Source organism: Telmatherina bonti (assembly GCF_933228915.1).
Source record: "Telmatherina bonti genome assembly, chromosome: 2".
NCBI lineage: Eukaryota > Metazoa > Chordata > Actinopteri > Atheriniformes > Telmatherinidae > Telmatherina > Telmatherina bonti.
The window spans coordinates 37,136,676-37,162,217 of NC_136620.1; the positions used below are offsets into that span (position 1 = coordinate 37,136,676).

A 25,542-nucleotide genomic window follows, 5' to 3' on the forward strand; every position below is an offset into this window, starting at 1 on the left:
TAAAACCCATTTTGGTGCTGTCATTTCTCCTTTTTCATACCTGGTGCCATATACACAGGTAATACATCCTCTCTGTGATAAAGAGTCTAATTCCACTTGTTTAAAAATGCCCTGAAACGACTTTACTTTCTCTAAAAACAAGAACTCAATATTTAAAAGCTAAAGATTTTTCACACTTGTAATGAAGGCAAACAAGAAGAAAATAAAATTCTGAAGGGATCAGTGTGAGCTCACCAAAAGAGTCATTTAAAGTGCGCTGTTGAGGCACTGCCCAATCAGGAACTGTGTTCTTACCTTACTGCCTGGTGATTGGACAGGACTAAGTTCATTACTCAGCATGGAGAGACCGTTGCTGTCTGTCTCTTTGCCTGGTGGGAACCCACAACACACAAGTCACATACAAACGCGCTCCGTGAAACAACCTGCTGACAGACAGTTAAAGCATGGAGCCGCCAAAGCAGCTAAAAAGCAGGTTTGTATGGAATCAGAACATTACAGCAGCTTCATGCCATATTTTCACACACAAAAGGAGCCCGCCAGCAGCATCTTCATCACTTTTCATCCATCAGCGTTGTGTCTTGGGCTTTTACCTGGACTGAGGTTGTAGAGGTCGTTGTCTCCTCCATAAGAGAGGTTCCGGGTCAGGGTGCGGGGGTCAATTTTAGGTGGAGACGTGGTGCTGGGGCACAGAGAAAGCCTCCGATGGAACAAAGTCTCCTCCTTCATCCTGACAACTTCTTTGTCCTCTGTTAGAAGAAAGACAAAATGGAAAAAAAAGAGGAGCATAAGATGTAGAAAATAAAGCAAAAACAAAAGAAAATGTGGATTTAAACAATGTCTGCATACACCTGTCCATCTAAGTTTCACATCCAGTCTCTGCAGTCTCTTTTTCTCTCCCATTGAATCACCAAGGGAGCCTTTAAACATACTGGCTTGTTGTCTATGTGTACATGCGTCTGAACCTCCACGCCTTCTTTCTTCTCCTACATCAACAAAGCGCTACTGTACAAGGACATGTCAGTCTGCCACATAACGGTACTGTGCATGGCAGTGACAAGCAGTTCAGACCGCACACTGTCAGACGACTTGACAGATGGAGGCACCAAGTCGAGTTCAGCGAGTCTTTCCACAGAGATCCACTGTCCGAAATGACTAAACGCTGCAATCACAGCCCCTCTTTTGTTTAACTGCTTCAGACTCTCAGCCTTTTTCACTCATTCTGCTCATATCTAGGAAAAAGCAACTACTAATGAGCTGTACATTTAGGAACACACTAGAGCACAATGCAGATGTTCCAGATGTGCACAGGATCAAGCTGTGGCCCTGCAGCTCCATGCTGTTCTTGTATTCTTAGACCACCATGTTCACATGAAGGAGACCATAACAAACACACATGTACACGTACACAACTGGTGTATGCAAGGCTATTTTCTCCACATAGCTTGTTAAATATTGACAAGTAGCCAACTATTTATAGGACTCTATCAACCCCTGCCTGGAGTCACAGTCGTTTGCAGGCAGATAATTATACTCGTTTTAATGGGGGGGAGAGCTTATCATAGCAAATGAGAGCTGATTGTAAAACAGTGAAGTTAATGGAGTAAAGCTGCTACCACCTGTGTATGTCTGGACGGAGATGCTGTTCTCCACTCAGATCAATACAGTTCATTTTCACTCACTCCATAAGTCGTACAGGAGACCCTCAGACCCGCAGCCTGCCAAGCAACTTCACCTACAAGTCCTCAATTACAACATCCGAGAACGGCGTGTTGCATACATCTCATTCACAGTGTCTTCACAGACTGATTCATCATTTAACTCTTGGATTACTCTGAGGTTAACTAATACATTCTGGTTCTGCTAATGACGCTTGAACGAAGGTTGAAACACGGAGTGCTGTGGAAATTTTAACAGCTAAAGTGCACTCTACAAGTCCCTTCATGTGAATATATATTTTTAAAAAAACAAATACAAAGCATGCTCATTCTCATTACACCACTCCCTGCTTCCCTCCGTTGTCTGCGCTGCCTCGGTGACTCATTCTCTCAACATCCTGACACCCTTTTTAGTCTTTTATTCTATTCACTTCAAGTCTCCCCCTCCCTTAGCTTTCTTTTTTTGTCATTTTAAAGAGGTTTTAGTAAATGGTTATTATTCTGAGGAAGAGAGAGAGAAAGAAAAGATAAATCTAAATAGACCCATTTTTGTCCTTGTGGAGCAAGGCTATAAATAGCTCTCTTCTGCTGCAGTGCATATGTGAATGTGTACTATAGAGCTGAACCCTGTGCAGGGTGCATGCTGCATGGGAAAGAGGTTGAAGCATTAACATCACACAGCAGTAAACACAATGCACTGCCAAGCTGCACAGGGGATTAATACCACTTACAGTACAAGCCAGAAGTGAGGTCAAGAAGTGGGAACACATGTAGACTGACATGATAAACCAATCCCAGCTCATTCCCACAGTTGCAGGGCCAGATTAGCAGGAAAAAAGACTGAGAATATGAGCACATTATGCAGCTTAGCCTGAGCATGGCTGTGGCATCCCTGTATGCTTAATGTGCATCTGTCACTTAAAAATTTATATGGAGGACAGGACATGTGTCTGCTGAATGATGTAAGTGTAAAAAATATGAGTGTGTGTGGATAGGCACAAATGACTGTGTCTGCAGTGCTACTGCAGACTGAGGGGAGGATCACACATGATGAAGTGCCAACGGAGAGATAAAATGCTCTTCTCCAATCAGCCAATCTTCTCCCAAAACAGGCAGCAAAGCAGTAAATGCAGACAGAAAACACAGTTACATCCTTACTGCTTTAGAGATGAGGAGAAAAAATACTGTGTGTCGGCTGCATAAAGCCTTGTGTGAATGTCCGACTGCGCAACTGTGCAATCACAGCAGCATTTCTTTTATGGTGGAGTGAATAGATTCACATTTTCAGATCCTGTTTGCAGGGAGACTTTCACAATGTTGAATTTAATGAGAAACTCAAAAGGTTAAAAGTAAAAAAAAACAAAACAACAAAACCAGGGAACTAATTCACTGGGAGCATCAATATAATCAAAACAAATCTAATAATACAGGAATATCTGTTGAAACTTTATAACATATTAATGTTTACTGAGAATGTACTCTTTAGAGTGCACTTACTGTAATTAGACAGCGAATATTAATCAGATTTAATAAATGAAAGATTCACAAGGCCAAAGCCAAATCCGGATGTAAGCACAATGTCAACTGAAATTTTATCACTGGTTTATCAAGTTACCTCTATGACAGATTAAAGGAAAAAAATAGTAAAAACAAGACACTCCCTGTAATCACCAAACGCTTTTGCAACTTTCCATTTAGGCTTTCGGTCCTTAACAGCAATATTTCCGTAAAGCAGCAAAATTTTGCATTAAAACTTATTGAAAGCTAAATAAAATCACGTCAAAATGGTTGTTTTAGAAAGTGCTTTAATTTGTATTCAAGAATTAAAAGATAAACGTATAAAATGTGAAAAGGTGTCAAAAAAAGTAAAGGCAGAAAAACTGGCAGCACAAGGGGGCGAGATGAGTACCAGCTGCATGACTCGTATGAGTGACTGAAAGGACAACAAGGAAGGAATTCGGTCCTTGGAAAGGGACCAAAGAAAAACTGCAGCAGCTTTTGCCTGATTTTTTTTTTTTTTTTTTTTTTTTTTAGTTATACTCACATGAAAACTAAAACTTAACTCCAACAACTCACTGTGCAGAATTCAGCTTGCCATGCTTGGCAAACATGAACTCCACCCAGCAAAGCTAAACTATGCAGGTGCTTGGGCTAATATTTACCCTGTGGTATATGAGCACCTTGTGGAAAACACAACATTGAAGTAACAGAAGCAAAGAACTGTGTTACAAACATTCCTGTGTCATTCATTAACATTAAAACTATATATATAAAAAAAAAAAAGGACGGGTGAAAACTAACCTAGAGAGCAAAACAACAAGACAAGTGCCTTACCTACCGTTACCTTGTTGACGCTAAACACTAGACTTGCTGTCGCATGGAGTCTGTTGGCTTTTAGTAATCATTACACCACCTGGGACATTTAGGGAAGGGGAGGGTTGGAAGGTGACATGTTCTAGCCTGTATGTTGGTAATATTCTCGTATGTTGATACGCCTGCAGCAGAGACTGAAAGTTGCCAAACTTGCCTCTGCAGAACTGCACACATTTAAGTTTCAATGGAAAAAACAAGAAGACAGTAACTAATAATGCAACGTAAACTACACCTTCTTCCTCCGGGAGTGCTATATTATCAAGCAAGATGACCTGAACTTTTCCTCACTGACCTGGCCGGTGGTTTTTCTGTGCCAGAAACAGTGTGCCTGATATAAATAGGAAAGCAACGGTGTTGTGTTTCACATAAAACCAGCTTCTCTCATTTACAAAAACCTTAATGGCTTTACAACTGGCGTAGTCCGTGGTACTTATGGCTTACTTATACGGGAAAAACATTCACAGTGTTTCTAAGTGGACTTGCATATGAAATCCTTGCACAGACCCCCCAGAATCAAGCCAGCTGTTCTTAATATGATTGCACAGATTAAGTCCAGACACTCTCTCATCCTTTCATCTATCCCCCTTTTAGTGTTCCCTGCTATATTAACGCCTCGTCTCCAGGCATAATGGATGGCCACATGACCCAGATACACACCAATGGGGGTATTGCAAGTGTAGTACAATGAACACTAAAGCAGCATGTTGCAGGAGACATGATGCTTAGAAAAAACATACATCAGGGCACTGTAGCAGAATGGATAGATATCCAAAAGTCCAGGCACGTGTTCTTCAGACTAAACCAATCATGCAATTATTTGCTGACACTTTAGAAATCAGTAAGTCTGTAAATCTCAAACTAAACAAAAGCAAAGAAGAAATCAAACTATGTCTGACCCAATGCAAGACGAAACAAGCATGTCTGCAGTTCAAAACCATTTCAAAACAAGACACATGGTCTAATTTTGGTATACACTGTGGGAGGATGTGTGGTTTACTTGTTCCATTCCAAGTCTTGCGGGGGTGCTGGTATATTCTGAGAAACTTGTGGAGAAAATGCCCTCCAGTCCAGCTTCCCATTTGACCTCATTAAAAACAGGGAACCTCCTTTGCTCTTAAGCTCTCTGGTTGTTCAGACGGTAAATCATCCCTGCACCCACATCTCTACATTTTTCTATCCAGCAGCTTATACCCTGATATTCATGCAACACCAACAATTGTAACTTATTATGCTTTTGTTCATGTACTTCAGCTGTTAAAAAGTTTGATAGACTTTTTAAAGGTGCAAAAATAATTTCCTGAACAGCGCTGTTACTTGTGTTTAAGGTTAGACAAGCAGGAGACACAGCCTCCTTTGGTACACAGTTTGTGTGAGGTTTTTGCATTGGGAAAAGGAAAAAAGGAGCCAATTATAGCCTGTAAATGAGACCCGTCAGCCTAGTACAAGGAGCTCAGAGTCCATTTCAGGATAGGATGTATAATGCATCTAAAATTTGACCCAGCTACATCAAAACACAATCACAAACACAAAACACTGTGTAAGAAAATACATACACTGCTCAAAAACATAAAGAGAACACTTCAACAACACAATGTAACTCTAAGTCGACCATACTTCTGTGAAATGGAACTGTCCACTTAGGAAGCAACTCTGATTTACAACTAATTCCAGATGCTGTTGTGCAAATGGAATAGACAACAGGAGGAAATTAGAGCCAGATGGCAAGACACACCCAATAAAGGAGTGGTTCTGCAGGTGGTGACCACAGACCACTTCTCAGTTCCGATGCTTTCTGGATGATGTTTTGGTCACTTTTGAATGCTGGCGGTGCTTTCACTCTAGTGGTAGCATGAGACGGAGTCTACAATCCACACAAGTGGCTCAGGTAGTGCAGCTCATCCAGGATGGTACATCAATGCAAGCTGTGGCAAGAAGGTTTGCTGTGTCTGTCAGCGTAGAGTCCAGAGCATGGAGGCGCTACCAAGAGACAGGCCAGTACATCAGGGGATGTAGAGGAGGCCGTGGGACGGCAACCACCCAGCAGCAGGACCGCTACCTTCTTCTTTGTGCAAGGAGGAACGAAGTTTAAGGTGAAACTCAGCGACCATATTTTGCTTGTAAAATTAACAATGAGGGGTTTTTATCCTAAAATAATCTATACAGTCAACTGAGATAGCAATTCTGATGTGTTCCCTATTGCTTAAATAAACTAAATTTGTATAATAGAGCAGGTCCCGAGACACACACAGCAGCCATGTTTGACCTGGTGGACAAAAATAGCCATCTGGGTGTGTGTGTTAACACACAGCAGCCAGGGCTAGAGGCTGCTGTGTGTTTTACTCGGTCTGATACAGCCTGGTCGGACTGAGATGGCCCTGCTGTGGTACCAGACACAACCCTTTTGTTTACATTAACATTTAGTTACAGACAAGTGAACATGCACACATTTAAACACAGAGTCTCAAGACTACTGACTATTTAAAACAACTCCAGTCCTCCAGGGTCGCTATCCCAAAGACTTTTGTTGTTTCCCTGTTCTAACACACCTGACTGAAATGAGCAGGTCACTGTGAGTGACTTGATTTAAATCAGGTGTTGATGCAGAGAAACAACAAAACCCTGCAGAGTAGCGTCCCTCAGTAAAGCACTTCAACATGCTGCTGCAGCCATGACTTTGACTTCAGACACATCCTTCCTTGTTTTCCTTTTTCTGTTGTACTGTAGCATCTCTATGAATGCCTACACTAATCAATATACCTTTATACTATCAATGGCATTTTCTATGTCAGTAGAATAAACTTTAAAAGACAAGAAAGAAAACTGAATACTGCCAACACTACATCAGCATGTAGATTTACTCATAAAGCCCTCAGGTGTTCTTCTCAATGTACAGTAAATATTGATAAGTTAATATATATATTAACTGAGAGCGAATATAGACAGAAAGGTTCCAAGATCCTAGCCATTAGTCTGTGCAACTGACTTCTTAAATATTGATATCCTACTTTTACTAATTTAATTACAACATTATTTTGTGTTATTCATATATTCATATATATATATACACACACACACAGATAGATGTATAGACATTTAGACGGACAGATAGACTAGATTAGATAGATATGTGTTAAATTGTGGGCTGCGGGTGGTATGAATTTCTTTCATGGTTATGAATTAAGTATCTAACTATCTATTTACCCCAAGGAGACCATGTATCGTATTGCATCATATCAAATATACACATACTTTCATTCCTTAGATACAAGCTATTTAACTGGGTTAATCGTTTAAAGGTTTTAGTATAACAACTGGGATTAAACCCAAAGTGACAGTAATGCTGTGAAGGAACCAAATGAGAACTAAAAGCGGCATTAGTAACGTAGGAAAGTAGACAAAAAACGTCAGAGTTAAAAAACTGCATCTGTATGCTTTTATAATCGGAGTTACCGTCAAGTTTCTGCCGAACCATCCGGTGTAGTCGGTTTAACTCTCCACCTTTCACTTTCCATTTGTATTTATTCAAAAAGTTTTCATAAAACAGATTCTGGATCTTTGTCGCATCCAACAAACAACTGAATGCTTACAACCTCCATAAGAGAATATCTGAACTTTGTTACCATGGCAACTTTATGGTTGATTTCTAAGAAGAACTGCTAAGGTGTGTCATGCTTCACATAATGTTTATTGTTACGAAGCGGCAACCTTCGGCGGTTAAAAGCAAGTGGCAAATCCCCATAGACTCCCATGTTAAAAAGGCCAACTTCACAGCAGAAATAAACATGTTTACAGCCTGGTTCAAAAATCCATTTTCGGTTTATAGGTCAGGTTTACCTTCATGACAACTGTGGGGGGAGGGAATTTTTTTCTAACTCGTCCATTTAAAAGTAATTAAGTAATCTCAAAGTTCGGCATATTTAGGGGCGGGTACTTTTGATTGACAGGTACCGATATCTGGCTTCAAGTCAGAAGAACGTAGAACAACCACAGTTTTTAGCCGGTTAATAACGTGACTTAGCTTTAGCCCGCTTACCTCCATTAGCTGGTTAGCTCCCGTTATCTCCGGGTTAGCTCTGTTAGCTTTTAGCTACAGAAAGCTCGGAGTTCACTCGATGTCAATCATCCACCATGACGCTCACAGCTCCCCTCTCAGCTCCACCTCTTTGCCCATATTTGTATTTTCCGGGCGAGACGACACGCATGACGCTACCAACATGGCGACGGTATGAACCACCAATAGAGCTTTAATTCAGCTCTTCAGAAACCTATGGGTGACATCACAGAGTCTCCATCCATCTCTTTATATACAGTCTATGATTATTACACACTAAAAATAATATTCACAAAAAATAAAATAAAAACACCCATCATGCAAAATAATTGATACATCTGATCTGAGTTATTGGGAAGTCTGACAGAGAGAGATACCTGACAAACCTCTTTCCCAACAAGGCACCGCTTCACAAGGGTATCAGGGATGAAGAAGGGATCAACAGTAATAAACTTAATGAGTTATAAGGTATTTAAAAAGCCCATCCCAGTTTCAACTATGTGTCAGTTAGAGAGTTTAGCAGGACAATGAGAACTGACACAAGTTTACATGTTTACATAAAGGGTGAAGCGCAGTGGGTCTTAGTCGTGTGTCACAGAATAAATAAAAAGCTTATTTAGGCACAAATGCTCACCTAAGACTTAAAATTTCACACAGACGTCTTTAGCTCAGGATGTCACTCCCACATTTCCATTCTCCAAGCAGAGAAGACAAAACTATGAAAAAGCAATGTATCAGCTTTTTTTTTTTTTTTTTACCCCACTGCACTTTGAATTATATAATATATGCAAATTGGATTCATTCTTCTTATCTCAGGATTCTGCAGCAACCTAAATGTCCTGTTAGATAATAAAAAGACATTTCTATGGAGCTGAAATCCTTCAGTTGGAGAAAAGCAACAATAAGTTGTGGAGCTGACACTGAAAAGGGGAACAGAAAACAAGCCTGTTTGCTTGTGATTAAGACAGCACAGGTTGCTTTGTGGGCAAAGCGTTTCCCTCAAGGGGAGAGTGTTTGGTGAAGCCTCTTCTGTGTCTGCTGAACGGACTTTTAAGTGTTGAGTGCTGGAAGGATGCCCACCAGCAGGGACATGGATGCTGGCTGTCTTGACTGAAAATATATCAGGAGCCAACGGATGACAAGGTGCAGAAAGAATTACTTTATTATAGATGCTAAAACAGAAATCAAACCCTGGGGGAGGGAAAGTACAGACTCCTCAGAATGAATTAACAAAGCACCTCAAATGACTCAATGGTGTTTTATGTTTATGTATGTTAAGGTCATTTTATTTTGAGCTTTTAGAAAATTTCAGGATATTAATTTTTTCTCTGCTTCTTTACATCGGAATATCAATTTAATTCAGACTTTGACAAACTGGGGGGGCGGGCGGGCATGAATGTTTATTCCACCAGGAAAAACATGATGGAAAAATACTGAGAACTACTGATTTTACCTAAAAGAAGTAAGAAAAAAAAAATCTGTGAAATACCTACAAAAGGTATCTCGCTTCAACAAACGTCTCGCTATGAAGGTCCACAATTTTATCAATGAACAAACTGGAGAAAAGGTTCAGGAGAAAAAAAACGAAAAGCCAAAGTTCCTGGTGGGAAATGAGTCAGAGATGAAGCTGTCACACTCCCACACCGGCACTTTTAGAGCACACAAGGATGGTTAGAGTTGCTGTGTTTGTATTTCCATTCCGTGACTGTGGCCGAGAGAGCAGAGCAGGTTGCTGAACCAACAGCCTTTAGCAAAGCAGCCTGTTCATTATTAGTGTGTGTGTGTGTGTGTGTGTGTGAAATAAAGAGTAAAATTTCCATGTGCTTTGAAAACCTCAAAGAATGAAAAATAAATGTAAAGAACATTTAATAAATGAAATCCAACAAGATGATCAAGTTTGATGAAGAGAAAAGGAATTTAAACAAAAAAAAAACAGATTTAACACACTGATCCACAACAGTCTCAGTCTACGTTAGCATGTCCCCACATCATAAGGTCTGTACCATAGACTGTATTTAAAAGATGGGCGGAGCCTCCATAGGATTTTGAAGAGCTGAATTGAAGCTCGGTGGGCGGTTCCTACCGTCGCCATCTTTGCAGGGGCATCTGTGTTGTGTCACCCGGAAAATACAAATATGGGCAAAGAGGTGGAGCTTAGAGGGGGGCTGTGAGCGTCATGGTGGATGATTGACATCGAGTGAACTCCGAGCTGCCTGTAGCTAAGAGCTTACAGAGCTAACCCAGAGCTAACAGGAGCTAACCAGCTAACAGAGGTAAGGCGGAACACAGTTGTTGTATGTTTTTTCTTACTTGAAGCAGGAGATTGGATACCTGTCAATCAAAAGGATACGCCACTAAATATGCAGAATTTCGAGATTTAAAAAATTCACTCCCCCCACAGTTGTCATGAAGGTAAACCTGACCTATTAAACCTAAAATGGATTTTTGAACTAGGCTGTAAAGATTTTTTTTTCTGCTGTGAAGTTGGTCTTTTTAACATGGGAGTCTATGGGGATTTGTTCTGTTTTGGAGCCCCTAGTGGATGAAGGGGGAACTGCAGGTTTATGCACTTCCGCATAGGCTTCACTTTTTACCACCGGAGGTTACCGCTTGGTCTGTACCCCCTTATCACCAGTATACTCTAGGAAACCAGATATTGAAGCATCTCTAACATACTCTGTGGCCATCTCCACACTGACAAAGCTTTAAAACACTTTGTGGTGTCAAGTTTTTCCATGTAACTGCTTCAGGCAAAATATCCATCACACACATTCTGCTAGCTTCAAGAAAAAAATGTTAAGTCAAACTTCAAAAGCACCCAAGTTGAGTCTAAAGCAAAACAGTATAAAGTCTTTTTGAGATAAAGCCTCGCAAAGCAGCACAAGTGGCAAAAGTTCGTTCTATAAACTACAACTCTTACAAGACAAAACTTGCATTACCAAACACATACAAGTCAGACTGCTGGTTGTTCTTACATCCAGTATGAACAACAACAACATTCGCAAGTTTTACCTGAAGATCCATAAACATTTAATGAGCGATCATTGGATCATCTACTGAGAGTGCCAGCTCTGCCTGTTGTCCAAACAGTCACTTGACAGTCATGAAAAAATATCCAGCAGTTTACAAAAGTCTTTTTGCCATAGATCTAATGAATGAGTTGCAACTGTTCTACTTACACGCCTAACTAGGTCAAGTCGGCCGTTCCAACACTTCAATGAATGAAAAGCTTATTCCAAGGAAAACTTTTGGCAGAATAGTGGAAAACAATGCTATGAAACAGCATTTCTGTATTTTAAACCACCACATGCGATCCTGATGCATGCTAAATCAAGTCAATGCAACACAGACTGCTGTTTGCTGCCACAATACTGGACATTCAACAGTGTTATCCTGCTGCAATTCTGCTTAGAAAAGCAAGCGGTAAACCTGTGCAATTCGGGTAAGAGGAGAGAACTGACGACATATACCTCTTTGCTCAGCAAACTATTAAAAGAAATGTGCTATGCATAATTGCTGAATAACTCACATTACCAGTTGTGGGGGAGTTATGGGCGGTTAAGCCTGGAGCAGAAGCAGCTGATATGCCAGAAGCTGAACCTGTGTCAATCTTTGCTCTCAGTGACTGCTATAAATTCTAATCACTGCTGCCGTTTGCATGAGGGAATTCATACATCTAACCTTGTAAAGTATATTTCCCTGAATTAGAATTTTAAAAAGAGAGACAGCTGAAAGCGGGCCCAAATTCTGCACACGTCTGTAACAGGACTGTTGCGTAAGAGTTTACAAGAAAATATAATAGATGACCCTCCATGAAACCTGCACTCTTTGTTCCTCAATCGAACACTTATACCGCGGTTAGCTGCAGAAGCTCTAGCCTTTACACGGATGGGAACTAAGGGTCACCTTGAGAGCAGTGATCATAAATTAAATCAAATCAAATATTAAGGGGAAAATAATTTATTAATCCCAGAAGGGTAATTACACAGAGAATTAAGTACACTTAGCACTGCAGTGGATATAAAGACTTTTCTTAAATCAGTAATAGTTCAGTTTGCTTTCACATAAAGGAAAATTGCCAGTAAATGTTAAATGTAGTTTCCACCTTGCAGACAGTTTCACTTTTCATTTCCCTCAGACTCTACCACTAAACTGGAGACCTTTTCTGAATAAAATCTGCATTCACAACACAGAGGTGTATTTTTGCTCTCAATATGCTTGTGCATCAAGATGATTGGAGGTTTTAGATCATGGAGAAGTCAATAAATAGCCACTGGATCCAAATCTGGCCCTCTCTGTGTTATTTCATTGTATTCCACCTTGGTTTGGTGAACAAGACAGTGTTGTACACTCTATCATCTGTGAATTTAGAGCTACAACACAGCAGATGCTAACTGCCGTTACTAATTACCCTCTATTCATTCTGCCAGACGGCCAATTTAGATTTAACTTTTTGTAGATCACCGCAACATCAGGATCTGATTGAATTGACCAGTCTTTAATGAACTAGCTCCGGGCAAGCACTGAGTGACAGAATACAGGCCATCAGTTCACTAATTCAGAAAGCCTATCAATCTCTATGCCTTCTGCAATTCTTCTTATTTGGTAGTTGATACCATTACGGTGCAAACTCCACCAGATGCAATATCTGGGTGGCTGAATGAGGGGAATGTCCTGAATGTTCTTTCACTCTTCTCTTTATTACCACTACTTTTTACATTTTTATATGTTTGTAATTTTATATGTTTATATTTATTTTACCTCTGTTTTTATACCTTTTATACTCTTGATATACTTTTTTTGCACCTTATGACGGTTTGCACATTTTCAATTTCGTTGTAATCATGCAATGACAATAAAGACATTCAACACACGCAACTGCAGCCTTTTTGTTTATTTTGTTTTAAATTAAAATATAGTTAAGAAATTAAATGGTTGCAATACTGGATATGCAGATTTCAATTAGGAAAAAACAAAACAGTAGCCAGACCATCCTTCTGCTGCTACAACGCCCAAGAAGACAAGTAAAAAGATCAATAGAAACAATAAAAATTACAAAAAAAATTTATCATAGATTATTTGCATTTATTTAAAAAAAAAAAAAACGATTTTAAAATTGTGAAGCAAAATGTCCTGATATTCCATTTTTTCTATTTAATTTCCCACCCCTACCATCTACCCAGTCAGCCACAATACACAAACTATCCCATTTCCTATTATTATTCTCTTCATATTGTAGTACATTAAGTAGTCTGCATATAGGTGGCTTTGAAAGCAGAGGACAGTAACCTGTGTGTGAAATGCAGGGCATACGTTAAAAATTCTGTCTTCTTGATAAGCTTTTCTTTTTTTTTTTTTTGGACAGGGACAATGTACATCAGCATTAATCACAAAGAAAATAGGCCTAGTACCAGATTATAGCTCTCAGAACTCGTTTCCATCTGGAGTCCCTGGACTAACCTGACACACAAACATAAAACAATGCAAAAAGATACAAAAGTTCAACATTTCATAATAAAACAGTTAAAATTACCATGGTAAAAAGTACCATGTAACAGTGCACTGTCAAACCCTTGTCCCCTGTGAAGTGCACTCCAACACTACAAAGGGATACACAACAATGAGTGCTGACATGTCTGTACATTTAAAGGATGCTTTTTTTGTTTCTGTACAGTATATTTTTAAATTTTTGCATAATTTAAGTTCTGCAGGAAGTTTATTCCATTCTGTTATTGTTTTAAATGAAAATGTTGATATACCAAACACTTTTTGTTTTGGCACATTGCTCTGCTGTTGTTGATCATGTCGTTTTAATAATTTTTTCAGATGTTAACACTTCAGCTTCACAGCAGCAACCACGGCTTACTCTCCAAACATCTTAAGGGCATGCACAATCTGCCATAAAACAAGCCAAATTCACTTATTAAAAACAATTACAAGGTGCTAAAGCAAGAAACAGAAATTATTATAATAATTCTGAATAAAACTATGGACCCTATCACACCATAAGTGTCCTTACAGTAAGGACACCTGCAATCACAAGCAAATCCCCGCTGATAATAAAAACATATGGTTTCCCTCTATAAAAGAAAAAAAACATCCACAGATGTGCCTCACAAAGCTAACCTACATAAAAACACCGGCACTCTTACCCTTGCAGGAGAGAGTAACTATACAGTCTATTATGGGAGCCTGAAAAAGGATACAGTAACTTGTTATACCTCCCGTACGACTGTATGAAAGATCACACTGACTGACTGTTTCAGGGTACTGAGTAACTTTATAAATGATCATTCAGAAGCCAGGCGTCCTTGTGCAACCCCAAACATCCACTCCCTTCTAAACCAAATTAATCTCACACACCCATCAAGCTGCTGATGTCCGTTAAACCATTTCTCTTCTTAGACTGTACTCTGCACTTTCTCCCATGCGTATTGTCTTACTTGAGAATTTAGTCGTCACAATGACTGAAGAAATGTAAGCTCAACTGCAATGACTGACACTGGACAGGTAGCTGTAATAAATGTACTAAAAAGTCAAATAAATGGCAAGCCTACTTTCTACCTTAGGAGAGACGTCCTAATTCCCTTTCTGCTCAGAAAGTCGGATATCCCTCTCGGCAAACGATTCGTAACATGTGCTTGCATTTATGTCAGTCTTTTAAAGTAGTTCACCAACTAAATAATCGTACCACAGAGCATCCAACTGCTCATATGTTTGGGTGGTAATACGTAAATAGCACATGCAAACCATTTAAAATGAAGCTAAAGCAGAAAGTTACCCAGTTAAAAGGCTTGCTTGCATTATTTATACACTAAAAGGAGGGCCAGCAGGTAAAAAGCTCAGCTTACCTTTCACCTACACCGCAGGAGACCCAGCATCCAAAAGCCTTTGTTGGAGCAGCTCGTCTCACCTGCAGACATAATCAAGACAGAATAAGGTTTCACTTTAAGTCACACACTAGAAACAGACAAATAGTCTCAACGTCAGCGTTCCTCCTTCCCATGCTCCTCCTGGTCACACCACCCTGCTAACGCCCCACCCCGTTCAATCCAAGTCCTGAGAGAACATCTTTCAGCTTTCCACCTGCACAAACACACAACACTGCCAGTCACAACACTTTACACCCAACTATTTAAGCTTCCATTTAACGCCTAAAAACAACAAAAAGGATCATCTAAATAAGAAGATTAACTGCTGTTTATTACAACAACAGAGGTGCAGTTTCCCTCTTCTTATAACTATAAATTTATGAATAATTACTTCCCCAACGAAGGTGAATCAATGGTTAGAGATGAACCTGAACTGGAAAAATAAAGCTGACAGTCTTAAATAATTTTCATTTTAATTTGAAGTCTCCCACTAAATTGTACATTTAACATCCTATAAACTGTACTTTTTTATGTGGTTAAAACATTGTTTTCACCTATTCCTGATTTTATCTTTGTTTTCCATTGAAATGCCTTAAAACAATCCCCGAGCAACGAACAATAAGTCTCAAACAGTTGTGATGTGTGATAAGCTGCAATCACTAAATAAACTATTTTTATTACTTTTTTTTTTTTTTTTTAAATCAAATTTATAAGTTCAGACTGTTGAACATTAAACATTAGACAAGAGAAGTTAAAGATGCGGGAGTTTGTCGTCTATGCATGTGTCTCTAGACGTGGCAGGAGGTGTGTTTATGGCAAAATGGTGTTAAAAGAAAACTACCAATAAGAACATGTTCCAAATTCATGAGGGGAAATTTAAAGAAGTTCTAAAATGTTTGCTGTGACAGTCAGAAACTGCAGACTTCACATTTTGGAGTCAAATTGTTTAACACTGGAAGAAGAAAAATAATTTAACATAATAATTAGAAAGGGCAAAAAGTGGAAATTCATCAAAAATCGCTGTGAAGACCTCGAGTTGTAAGTTCATCTGGAGTGTAACATGGCGTCACACAGCGTCTCTGTGTTGAATTCAAGCGGCAATCTCTGGTGAAGTCTATGTGGAAGTGACAAAAATTGCACTTCCACCTTCATCCACTAGGGGCTCTCAAACAGAGCGAATCCCCATAGATTCCCATGTTAAAAAGACCAATTTCAAAGCAGAAATAAACATGTTTACAGCAGAAATAAACATGTTTACAGCCTGATACAAAAATCCATTTTCGGTTTATTAGGTCAGGTTTACCTTCATGACAACTGTGGGGGGAGTGAATTTGCTTTTTTTTAAACACTCCCATTTAAAAGTAATTTAATCTCGACATTTGGCATATTTAGGGGCGTATCCTTTTGATTGACAGTTACCGGATCTCCCGTTTCAAGTAAGAAGAAGAACTTAGAACAACCGCGGTTTTTAGCCGGTTTACAACGTGACTTAGCTTTAGCCTGCTTACCTCCATTAACTGGTTAACTCCTGTTTGCTCTGGTTTAGCTCAGTTAGCCTTTATCTACATTCAGGTCGGAGTTCGCTTGATGTCAATCATCCACCATGTCGTTCACAGCCCCCTTCTCAGCTCCACCTTTTTGCCCATATTTGTAATTTCCGGGCGAGACGACACGCATGTCCCTGCCAACATGGCGATGGTAGGAACCGGCCACCAAGCTTCAATTCAGCTCTTCAGAAACCTACGGGTGATGTCACGGAGGCTCCGCCCATCTTTTTAAATACAGTCTGTGTTTAAATTCTAGCCTCGTTTTCCAGCTGGTTCAGTCGCATGTTGGTGTACGTACATGTGAACCGACGCTTTCTCCCCCTTTTCCGAGCCCTCGGCCTCTCATCCCTATAAAAGACCCCAGCAAGTGAACAATGGAAGCTCCTATTTTTAAAGCAAATTGTCGTAGAACTGAAAAAATGTTCAAAGCTGACCAGCATGCAGCATTACCTCTAAAAACAACTAGTCATTGGCAAAGAAGTTGTTGGTTAAAGAAAGGGACAGAACCAGATTACTACTGGTCCACTACCACTAATGTGCAGAGCACTGTGAGAGGGGTTGCAGTCTGACTCGGAGCTTAGCTAGCGCTTCTTTTCCTGAATAGGTAACAACAACATACACATTACATTGACTTGTCCCACTAAACGTGGTATTGTTTTGGTCAATGTGTTTGCACTTTGCACATTTGTTTGCAGACGAGGCGAGGTGGAAGCGAAGAGGTAGAGGGAGGGGTTGATCATGACACACTTTGTTTTGGTCCACAGCCAGTGCACAACTGCAAACCTTGCAGTGAAACATTTTCACTTATTGCCCCTTGAATGAAAAAAAATGTACTTGACAAAGCTAAACGTGTGTCTCTGCAGATAGCACTAAAGGCAAAAATTCACTGGAAAAACAACAAGCCAAAAGTGGGTTGGGCAGCACTTGCAGAATCGGTGCCTTGCATCCTCTTGCTAAGAGAAAAGGAGGAAGCATTAATACTTCAGCATGTCTAACCTAAATAAGTAGTGAAGTGAAAGCGAATCAAGAACCTGGCACCATTTATGGGACAAAAACAAGCCCATGCTGTGGAGGGAGAGCACAAGACACAAGTCCCAATGTACAACAAATAAACACAAACTGAAAGATGTGCAGAAGAGGAGAGGAGTTCGACAGGGATCTGAAGACAACAAGTCCATTTTTTTTTCTTTCATCCAGTGCAAAAGATACAAAAAGGGTAAAAAAAAGAAATATTAAAGTGTACTTGTACAAAGTGAAAACTAAAATTGAGGTAAGACACTATAGCCTAGAATGTGGCAGGCTTGGAGTGGAAGGATGCCAGAACAACACTATCACTTCACTCTTCTAGCTGTCCCACATTCCTGGGTGCCACCAGATGTTTACGTATCTGTTCTTCGAGAAGTTCACTTTGCCGTAAATCTCTTGCCATATAGAGTAAAAACTGGGTCAGTTATATAGCAAGGGAACCACGTTGGTCCAGCAAATTGAAAAGCAGTGTTATGGATTGCTTAAACGCTGTGTCCCATATGCATATTGTATAACCAGCACTCTGCATGCCTCCCTCCATGCATACAACTAAGTAACATTTGCACTGTCAGCTTGCCAACTCTCACAGGACAGAGCCAAGACGGACTTGTAGGAGGGGGTCCAAGTCACATCCTGCCCTGTGATTTATAGCCGGTTTTCTGGCACAATTAATTGAAATAAGAAGAATGGTGTGGAAAAAAAACTGTAAGCTAGACTGCATGAGAATTGACAGCAACAAACCGAGGCAAAACCACTGAACAATAATGAATATCTGTCATTTTAACTGCGAAGACTCTTAACCTGAGTGTCTCACAAACAAAATTCATTCAGTCTGCACGCAGGAATATCAACACTCACCAAAATGCGTGTGTTTTAGTTCAGCCTTTGTAATCAGTCTTAAAGAACATCGCCATCTGTAACTAATGCATTTCCCAGACTTATTTTTATCAGTGGAGGAGTGTTGCAGCATTTCATTTAGGAAGTTTATTCTTTTCTAACCATCAAGCACCATACTGGCTTCCATTTTCCACCCTGCACACCAGTTCAGCCCCTGCTGCAAGTCTTTGTGTCGCTCAGATGCCTCTCCTTGTCTCTTGTCTCATCAAGTTCATTTTCGTTGTTCTTGAGCCTGTTCTGTCAGAAGCGACAACTTTTTTATTGTTCTTGAGGCCATGATAACAAAATGTCGTAATTTTGTTCTCATAGACGTGATCGAAGACATCTTGTGGCTTGTTCTCAATGCATCAGTCGAGTAGAACTTCTTGGGACTCCGAGAACCACAGAGTGTTTGGGTGGACATTTCAGGTGGTTAACGTAAAAAAGCATGAGCAGAAAGCCGCATGTTTTTTAATGTGAGGTTGAACGGAGAGTTTTAATTTACAGCTGATCGAGGTGGTGAGAAAAATTAAAAGTATAAAATATATGTGGCATTTCAAGACACGGATCCCATCACGCGCACGGTCCTGCCATTCCACAAACCTAGTTTACGGTTAAATAGGAGATAACCGGGTCAACTGTTCATTGCATGTAGAAAGCCAAACCACCCTCCCCCCATAGTATCCCTGTCCTGTCACAAACAAAGCTTCTCGTGGAGCATGAAATGACCAGACCAAAACAAAGTTTTCTTGTTCTTGCAGCCTCGAGAGCAAGAACAATGTTCTCACTTCAGGTGGAGCTTTAAGAAGCTGCCGATTGGTGGTGATAATCCTTCTTCTGCCCAACAAGAGACACTGAGCAGCATGAGAAAGTCCAAGACTGAAGATTGTTGCAGTATTTGTCATATTACACTCCTTTTTGTAACCGTCTTAAAGGAACTGAGGATGACTGGAGGTGGATGCATTTATCTACCTCTACAAATATGTAGATTTCACATAAGATATTCCTTAAAATATCTGAAAACCTGCTTCAAAGTAGGACATACAGTACAAACCTGAATTACAGGATACGCAATAACTTTTCACTTGTCTTTCTGATGTCATTATAGAATCAGAAAGTAAAACAAAAGACTGATATGGCAGTTATTTTGCTGTTGAAATTACTGGCATGACTGGAAAACGATACTCATCACTATATGAAGCTCAAAGTTGAAGCAACATCATGTGTTTTCTCAGTAGTGCGGCAGAAGACCATAATTTTCTGGCATTAAAGGAATTATTTTAGGTATTTTAAAACATATTTTTATCTGATGCTTCCATACTAATATTTTTTTTTTATCTCTGTACAAATATCAAACAGAGATGTGTTTAAGTACCAAAAGAATTGAATGAGTATGGAGACACAATTTGGGACAGAGAGTGCAGACATGCAAGCAGCAAGTGGTTTAAAGACCATCCATTACATCGTTTATTACAATTATTATAATTATTATTCAATTTAACAACAATCCCTCTGTTTATAACCCACATATTTCCTACTGTCCATCACTCTAACCTAATGAAACTATCATAATCACACTCACATACAAGGGGAGCGTTAGATGGCCTAAACATTTGATTTTGGGTGGTGTATCACTTTAAGACTAACTCAGGCGATAAGTCCATGTCATGGAAACTACCCCTCTTCTGAAACCCAAGGTCCTCCCGAAAGGTTAGGTGTCCAGCTCCGGTCCTCGAGGGCCAGAATCTTGCAGGTTTTCTATGTATCCCTGATCAGACACACCTGATTCAAATTAATTAGTAGGAGAGCTTAATCAGTTGTGCACGTCATTGGCTGTTTGATCCATTTAGTGGAAGCTAGATGTGTTGGAACAGGAATACATGGGAAACCTGCAGGACAGCGGCCCTCGAGGACCGACTTTGGACACCCCTGGGTTAAAGCAATGCTTTCTTTCTTGGATCTGCTTGGCTTGGACGCTTAGAGGTGGGAGTCACAAGTTTCCGTTGAGTGTAACACAACTGTGTCACCCCCCCCCCCCACCCAAGTACTTTATTAAGTAAACATAGAGTCTGCAGTCCCATAAATAAAATCCAGACACAATAAACTTCCTAAAGCACCAAAGATGTAATGTTACATAAAATACCTAAAGTGATTTGCTTACAGCCAGTGAAATGTCAGGAGCAGCAAGATGCCAAAAACTGGAGCTAATCTGACTCTGCACAGAGCATCATAATGCCCCTGCAATAAGGGCTTTATCAGGCCCATGACGTAATTAAGCCTCCCAGTTAAACTTCTTTCATAATAAAACACTGTGTAGAAAGTATGTCACAAACCTACAACACCCCAGCTGCAAACTCAAAACAGATGCTGAAGCTTGTCCCCTAAAAACCGCAGATTACCAGCATTTCAACACGACGAACAGAGGGACGATCATTTCCAGGGACAACATGTCTGTGTCCGTCCTGCCATTTAAAAATGGCTTCTAAATAAATGTAATGGTGATGCGGAAAAGCGCTACAGTCTCATAATGTGTTATAAGCAAAAAAAAAAGCTAAATACACATTTTACAAATAATCGTAGCACAGACAGTTTGCATCAACTCTCAAACATTATTAGCGTATACTGAAGATTAAGACATACCGTACATGACGTGATTATGGAGTGTTATCGTAGCAGCGGGACAAAAAATAGTTGGGTATATGCTCTAGATACCAGGTAGCTACCCAGGAAATCTAGTCAAGAGGTCAACAGGTTAGCTGTAAAGCTTCAAGATGTTTGTTGGCTACAGCAAGCAAAACAAGACATATAATACAGATCTCAAATCTAGAAAGCCTTTTTTATAAATAAATTCCCTTATGCTCTTCAAGCTGGACTGATGCATCGTTGTTGTGCCAATAAAGTACATGATAAGAGGAGATCGAGGTTGGTGTGCCATGGTCATGCCTCTGAGGCAGGAAGGGAGGTAGTAACAGGCTATGCATGCAAGGGCAAGGCTGCTGATAGAATTCTCTACTCTAACCTATGACGCTGCTGTCATTCCAGCGATTCGACGACATGCTTGATGTGTGCAAGCACACAGTGACATGAGGGCGAGTCCCCTCTATTTAGCTAGTGTGAATTATCAAAGAGGAATAGGATCGAGTTATAAAGAACGTATTTTGGATATAGTGGATATGTGAAAAGAGCCCTGCGATGTGTCACTTTTGTTTTTACCCATCATAGTGTCGTTCCAGTGTTTATTTTATGCTGATATTGCAGAATCAGAGACATGATGTTGTGTGACAATAAACTGTGGGTTATGTTGGGAGTTCTGAAAAATTTTCCTCTGGTTTGGTTTTAATTTCACACTGCCTCCTCTTTGAGCGGATCAAACTGCCTGACAAAGACAGTATTTCCTGAAATCAACACTGACCAAAAAGGAAAGAAAAAACTAGAAGAAATTCCATGTTGTTCACCACAACAATAGAGCAATATCAAATGTATGCAGCCTATGGGTTTCTGCTTTTACTTTGTTTTTCAAACAATACAGTTTTCACAAGAAGCTGCTTGTTTGTTTGCTTTCTTACGGTAAGCGCAACGCGCCAGGGTTCAGATGCAAGTTAAACAAGACCCCCTGTTATCAAGCAGACCACAGTTTGGTCCACACAAGAGTTCAAATGAGTCTTCACACTACTTCACATGGATGGCACTATCACTGGTTCGTTTAACTGTGATTCTGCCCGTGTAATTTTACTTGATTATTTGTTATCATAAACATAAGTCATATTACCAATTATGCAACAAAGAGGTGAAAAAATACAAAACAACCACACAGAACAACACAGTGAATCATCAAGGCTACAGTATGCTGACAAAAAAGATAAATCTTTCATTCCTAATCTTTTACATTAGGCTTTTATAGAAAGGCTTTGACAAAAAACTATGAAACATTCTTGTAGCACAAATAATATTATAGTTTTTTTTTTAATATAATGTAGAAAATAAAGAGTTGGTTTGTGTAAATATCCAATAGAATTTCTTTATATAATGAAAGAGGGATAACTCTGCAGCCAAAGGACCTGGTTTTATTCATACAGGCCACTTCACTGCTGTAAAGAAACTGAACAAAAATCTGCAGGAGGCAGGAGCCTTGGCACAATAGAGACTGCTAAAAGGGCTTTTGCTCTCTGGGGACAGAGAGATGGATTCAGAATGGAGCTGTATTAGCCTAGATTCCCCCACTAGGTGTTGGGGAAAGCATTTATATCTCATGGGAAATGGACAGGCACTGAGCCACTTCTAAACTCAGGAATGGGACACTTCCATTGTACAGAGAACAGCCAAAAGTTTTCTGTGTTTCCTGCATTGTGTTTGCAGGTGTTAGTAAACAGACTGGAAATCAGTGGAGGAGGAGGAGGGAAGATGTGTAAAATACGTCCACACCAACACAAAAACTGACTTAAGCAATTAGGGGGCATTCACATCAGGATAGTCCGCTAGACTCGGTCCAATTAGGGATTCGGCTCAACTGTAGGGAAATGTACCGAGACTGAGACTGCGTTCATGCTGCACTTTGGTCAAAAGCACCAAACCTTAACAATAATATATCCTGATTCCCATCAAAGGTGGCGCCGCAATAGTTTCTAGCAAAAGAGAGGGCAAGAACCGCATGAAGAAGAAAACTCTGTTACAAATTAAACATAGAACTATTGTTGTTTTGGGTTTTTATTGTGTCTTATGCAAGTACACTGCAGAAACACACTGCAACAATGGACGCAGTATGAACAACAGACGAAGCAGAGGACTCTTAATGCGAACGATATGTATTTACCCACAATGCAATGCTACATCAAATGCAGGAAGTGACTTTTTTTGTAGTCCACTTCCATTTCTTTGGTCCAAATCAGAATTTCATTCATTCATTCATTTTCTGAACCGCTTAATCCAATTCAGGGTCGCGGGGGAGCTGGAGCCTATCCCAGCTGGCTTTGGGCGACAGGCAGGGTACACCCTGGACAGCTCGCCAGTCCATCGCAGGGCCACACAGAGAGACGAACAACCACTCACGCTCACACTCATTCCTAGGGGCAATTTAGAGTGACCAATTAACCTAACATGCATGTCTTTGGATGGTGGGAGGAAGCCGGAGTACCCGGAGAGAACCCACGCATACACGGGGAGAACATGCAAACTCCACACAGAAAGGCCACTGACCAAACCCCTCCCCAGCCAAGGATCGAACCAGTGACCCTCTTGCTGTGAGGCCACAGTGCTAACCACTGTGCCACCGTGCAACAAATCAGAATTTGTTTGACGCATTCACATTTCCCCAAACAAAGCAGACTTTCCAAGCAACCGGATTTGGATTCAAATGAAAAAGGCTGATGTGAATGTGCCCTTAGACAACCTGGACTGTCTTTAACAACTTTCTTTAATAAAATGAAATTAGACTGGGTTGAATGTGTTTTCTAAGTATCCCTCTCATCACAATGTGGAAGTTGGGACATCTGTTCCTCTGTCTTCCTGCTAGCAAACAAGTAGAATCAAAACAGAACGAACCACCACCCCCAGAAAGTGACTCAAACAGCTCCTCACATTCTTTCCATCCCTCTGTCCTTGCTTTATTTACTATTTCTCTTTCCGTATTTGTCATTCACAGCAGAGCAAAGCCACAGTTCTACTTGATAGGCTTAGGGCACAACACCATTATATATCCCCACCTGATTAGGGCAAGGCAGACAGTCACATGCCGTGACCAGACTTTAAGTGTTTGCAGATCAGTACAGAAAACCTCTCATCATTAAGTCAAGTTATAAAATGTATTAAATGTTTGATATACAGCATTAAACGCTAAAATAAACCCCAAAGAAAGACTTTATTTAGCACATATTTTAATAATTTGATATGCAAATAGGAGTGCTGTCTGTTGTTAGCGATTTAATGACCCAGTTTCAATGGCCATGCAATATTCATGACCTTCAAATGCTTTCTCTGTCACCACTGCCATTATTGACACCATGCACAGATCGACCGATTGCAGTCAATCGATTTTTTTTGTCCAACACAAATCTAACAGTGAATCATACAAGCAGGTATGGGTTTTTTTTCCAACAAGGTGCGAAATGGAGTCAAGTAAGAGTTCACAAAGTCGACAGAGCATTTAAGGCAACAGAACAAGTGGAGACCGAGCAGAAAGCACGATTAACCATCTTTTCTCACTCTGCTGCAATTTCCCACATATCACCTGGCATCTCACCTTTCTCACACTGATATTCATTTCCTCCTGCTTCTGCCTTCTTCTGAATTACCTTTCTTTTATTTTTAATTTTTTTTTTTCCAAGCGAGAAGTTTCAGTAAGATCTGCTATTAACCAAACTGTACTTTTGTTATTTTCATCTGCATAATTCTGGACAATTAAAGATGATGAGCGCTGCTGTCTTTTTCTAATGCACAGATAGATGAAGATAAGTGGAACTGACAAAGCTCTGCATTCTCTAACTATCTAATCAAAGTGTAATACCACTGACCCTCGCTCAGCTTTTGAAGCAGACCATGATAACATAATGACTAATAGTAAAACACATACATGATCTCAGTCATAATGTATTTGTTCAATTAGTGTGTTTTTCTTTCTCTGCTTAGAGAATTTAAACCAGAAGAAATACACTGATACACGTTTTACTGTCATCTCTTATGCTGTGTATGTTTATGGAGTGCAGGATGCTCGTGCACACTTACATGAAGTGTGAATAACATGTTAATACCAACAGGAAGTTTATATTGTGTGAAAACATGGGATTATTCATCAAATGTGCATATTGCAAAATTCCCTTTCATTCCTCTCTGGTAGACAAGCTATGCTACTCAAAATACTTCTTACAGTAAATTTACACACCTTAAGATCCTTATATAGACTATTGTAAGCTGCTTCCACTGATGCAACATGGTGATCCATATCTAGCTGTTACATTTCACATTTGGTTTTAACCAAATGTTTTGTTTATATAAAATAGTTGCATCACAAAATCAGGAAAAACAACCTAATAACGAACCTAGCACGAAGACTTCACAGCTGCAACCGAGGACATTTATATATACATACATATATATACACACACACACACACACACACACACACACACACACACACACACACACAGACA

General features: G+C 40.0%; 1 protein-coding gene across 3 annotated transcripts in view; it reads right to left on the reverse strand.

Annotated features, from left to right (window-relative positions):
• osbpl5 (oxysterol binding protein-like 5) overlaps positions 1 to 25,542 on the reverse strand; it is a 54,776-nt gene that overhangs the window by 26,971 nt on the left and 2,263 nt on the right. Inside the window, exons 2-4 of one of the 3 annotated variants that reach the window (XM_079247808.1) lie at positions 14,931 to 14,992; positions 591 to 746; positions 295 to 368 (exon numbers count right to left, since the gene is read on the reverse strand). In XM_079247808.1, the coding sequence (XP_079103934.1) occupies positions 295 to 368; positions 591 to 726 (210 nt within the window). In that variant the 5' untranslated portion in view covers positions 727 to 746; positions 14,931 to 14,992. Of the gene's footprint in view, positions 1 to 294; positions 369 to 590; positions 747 to 14,930; positions 15,065 to 25,542 lie in introns of those variants that run through there. The other 2 variants (XM_079247809.1, XM_079247810.1) reach the window with 2 other exon arrangements.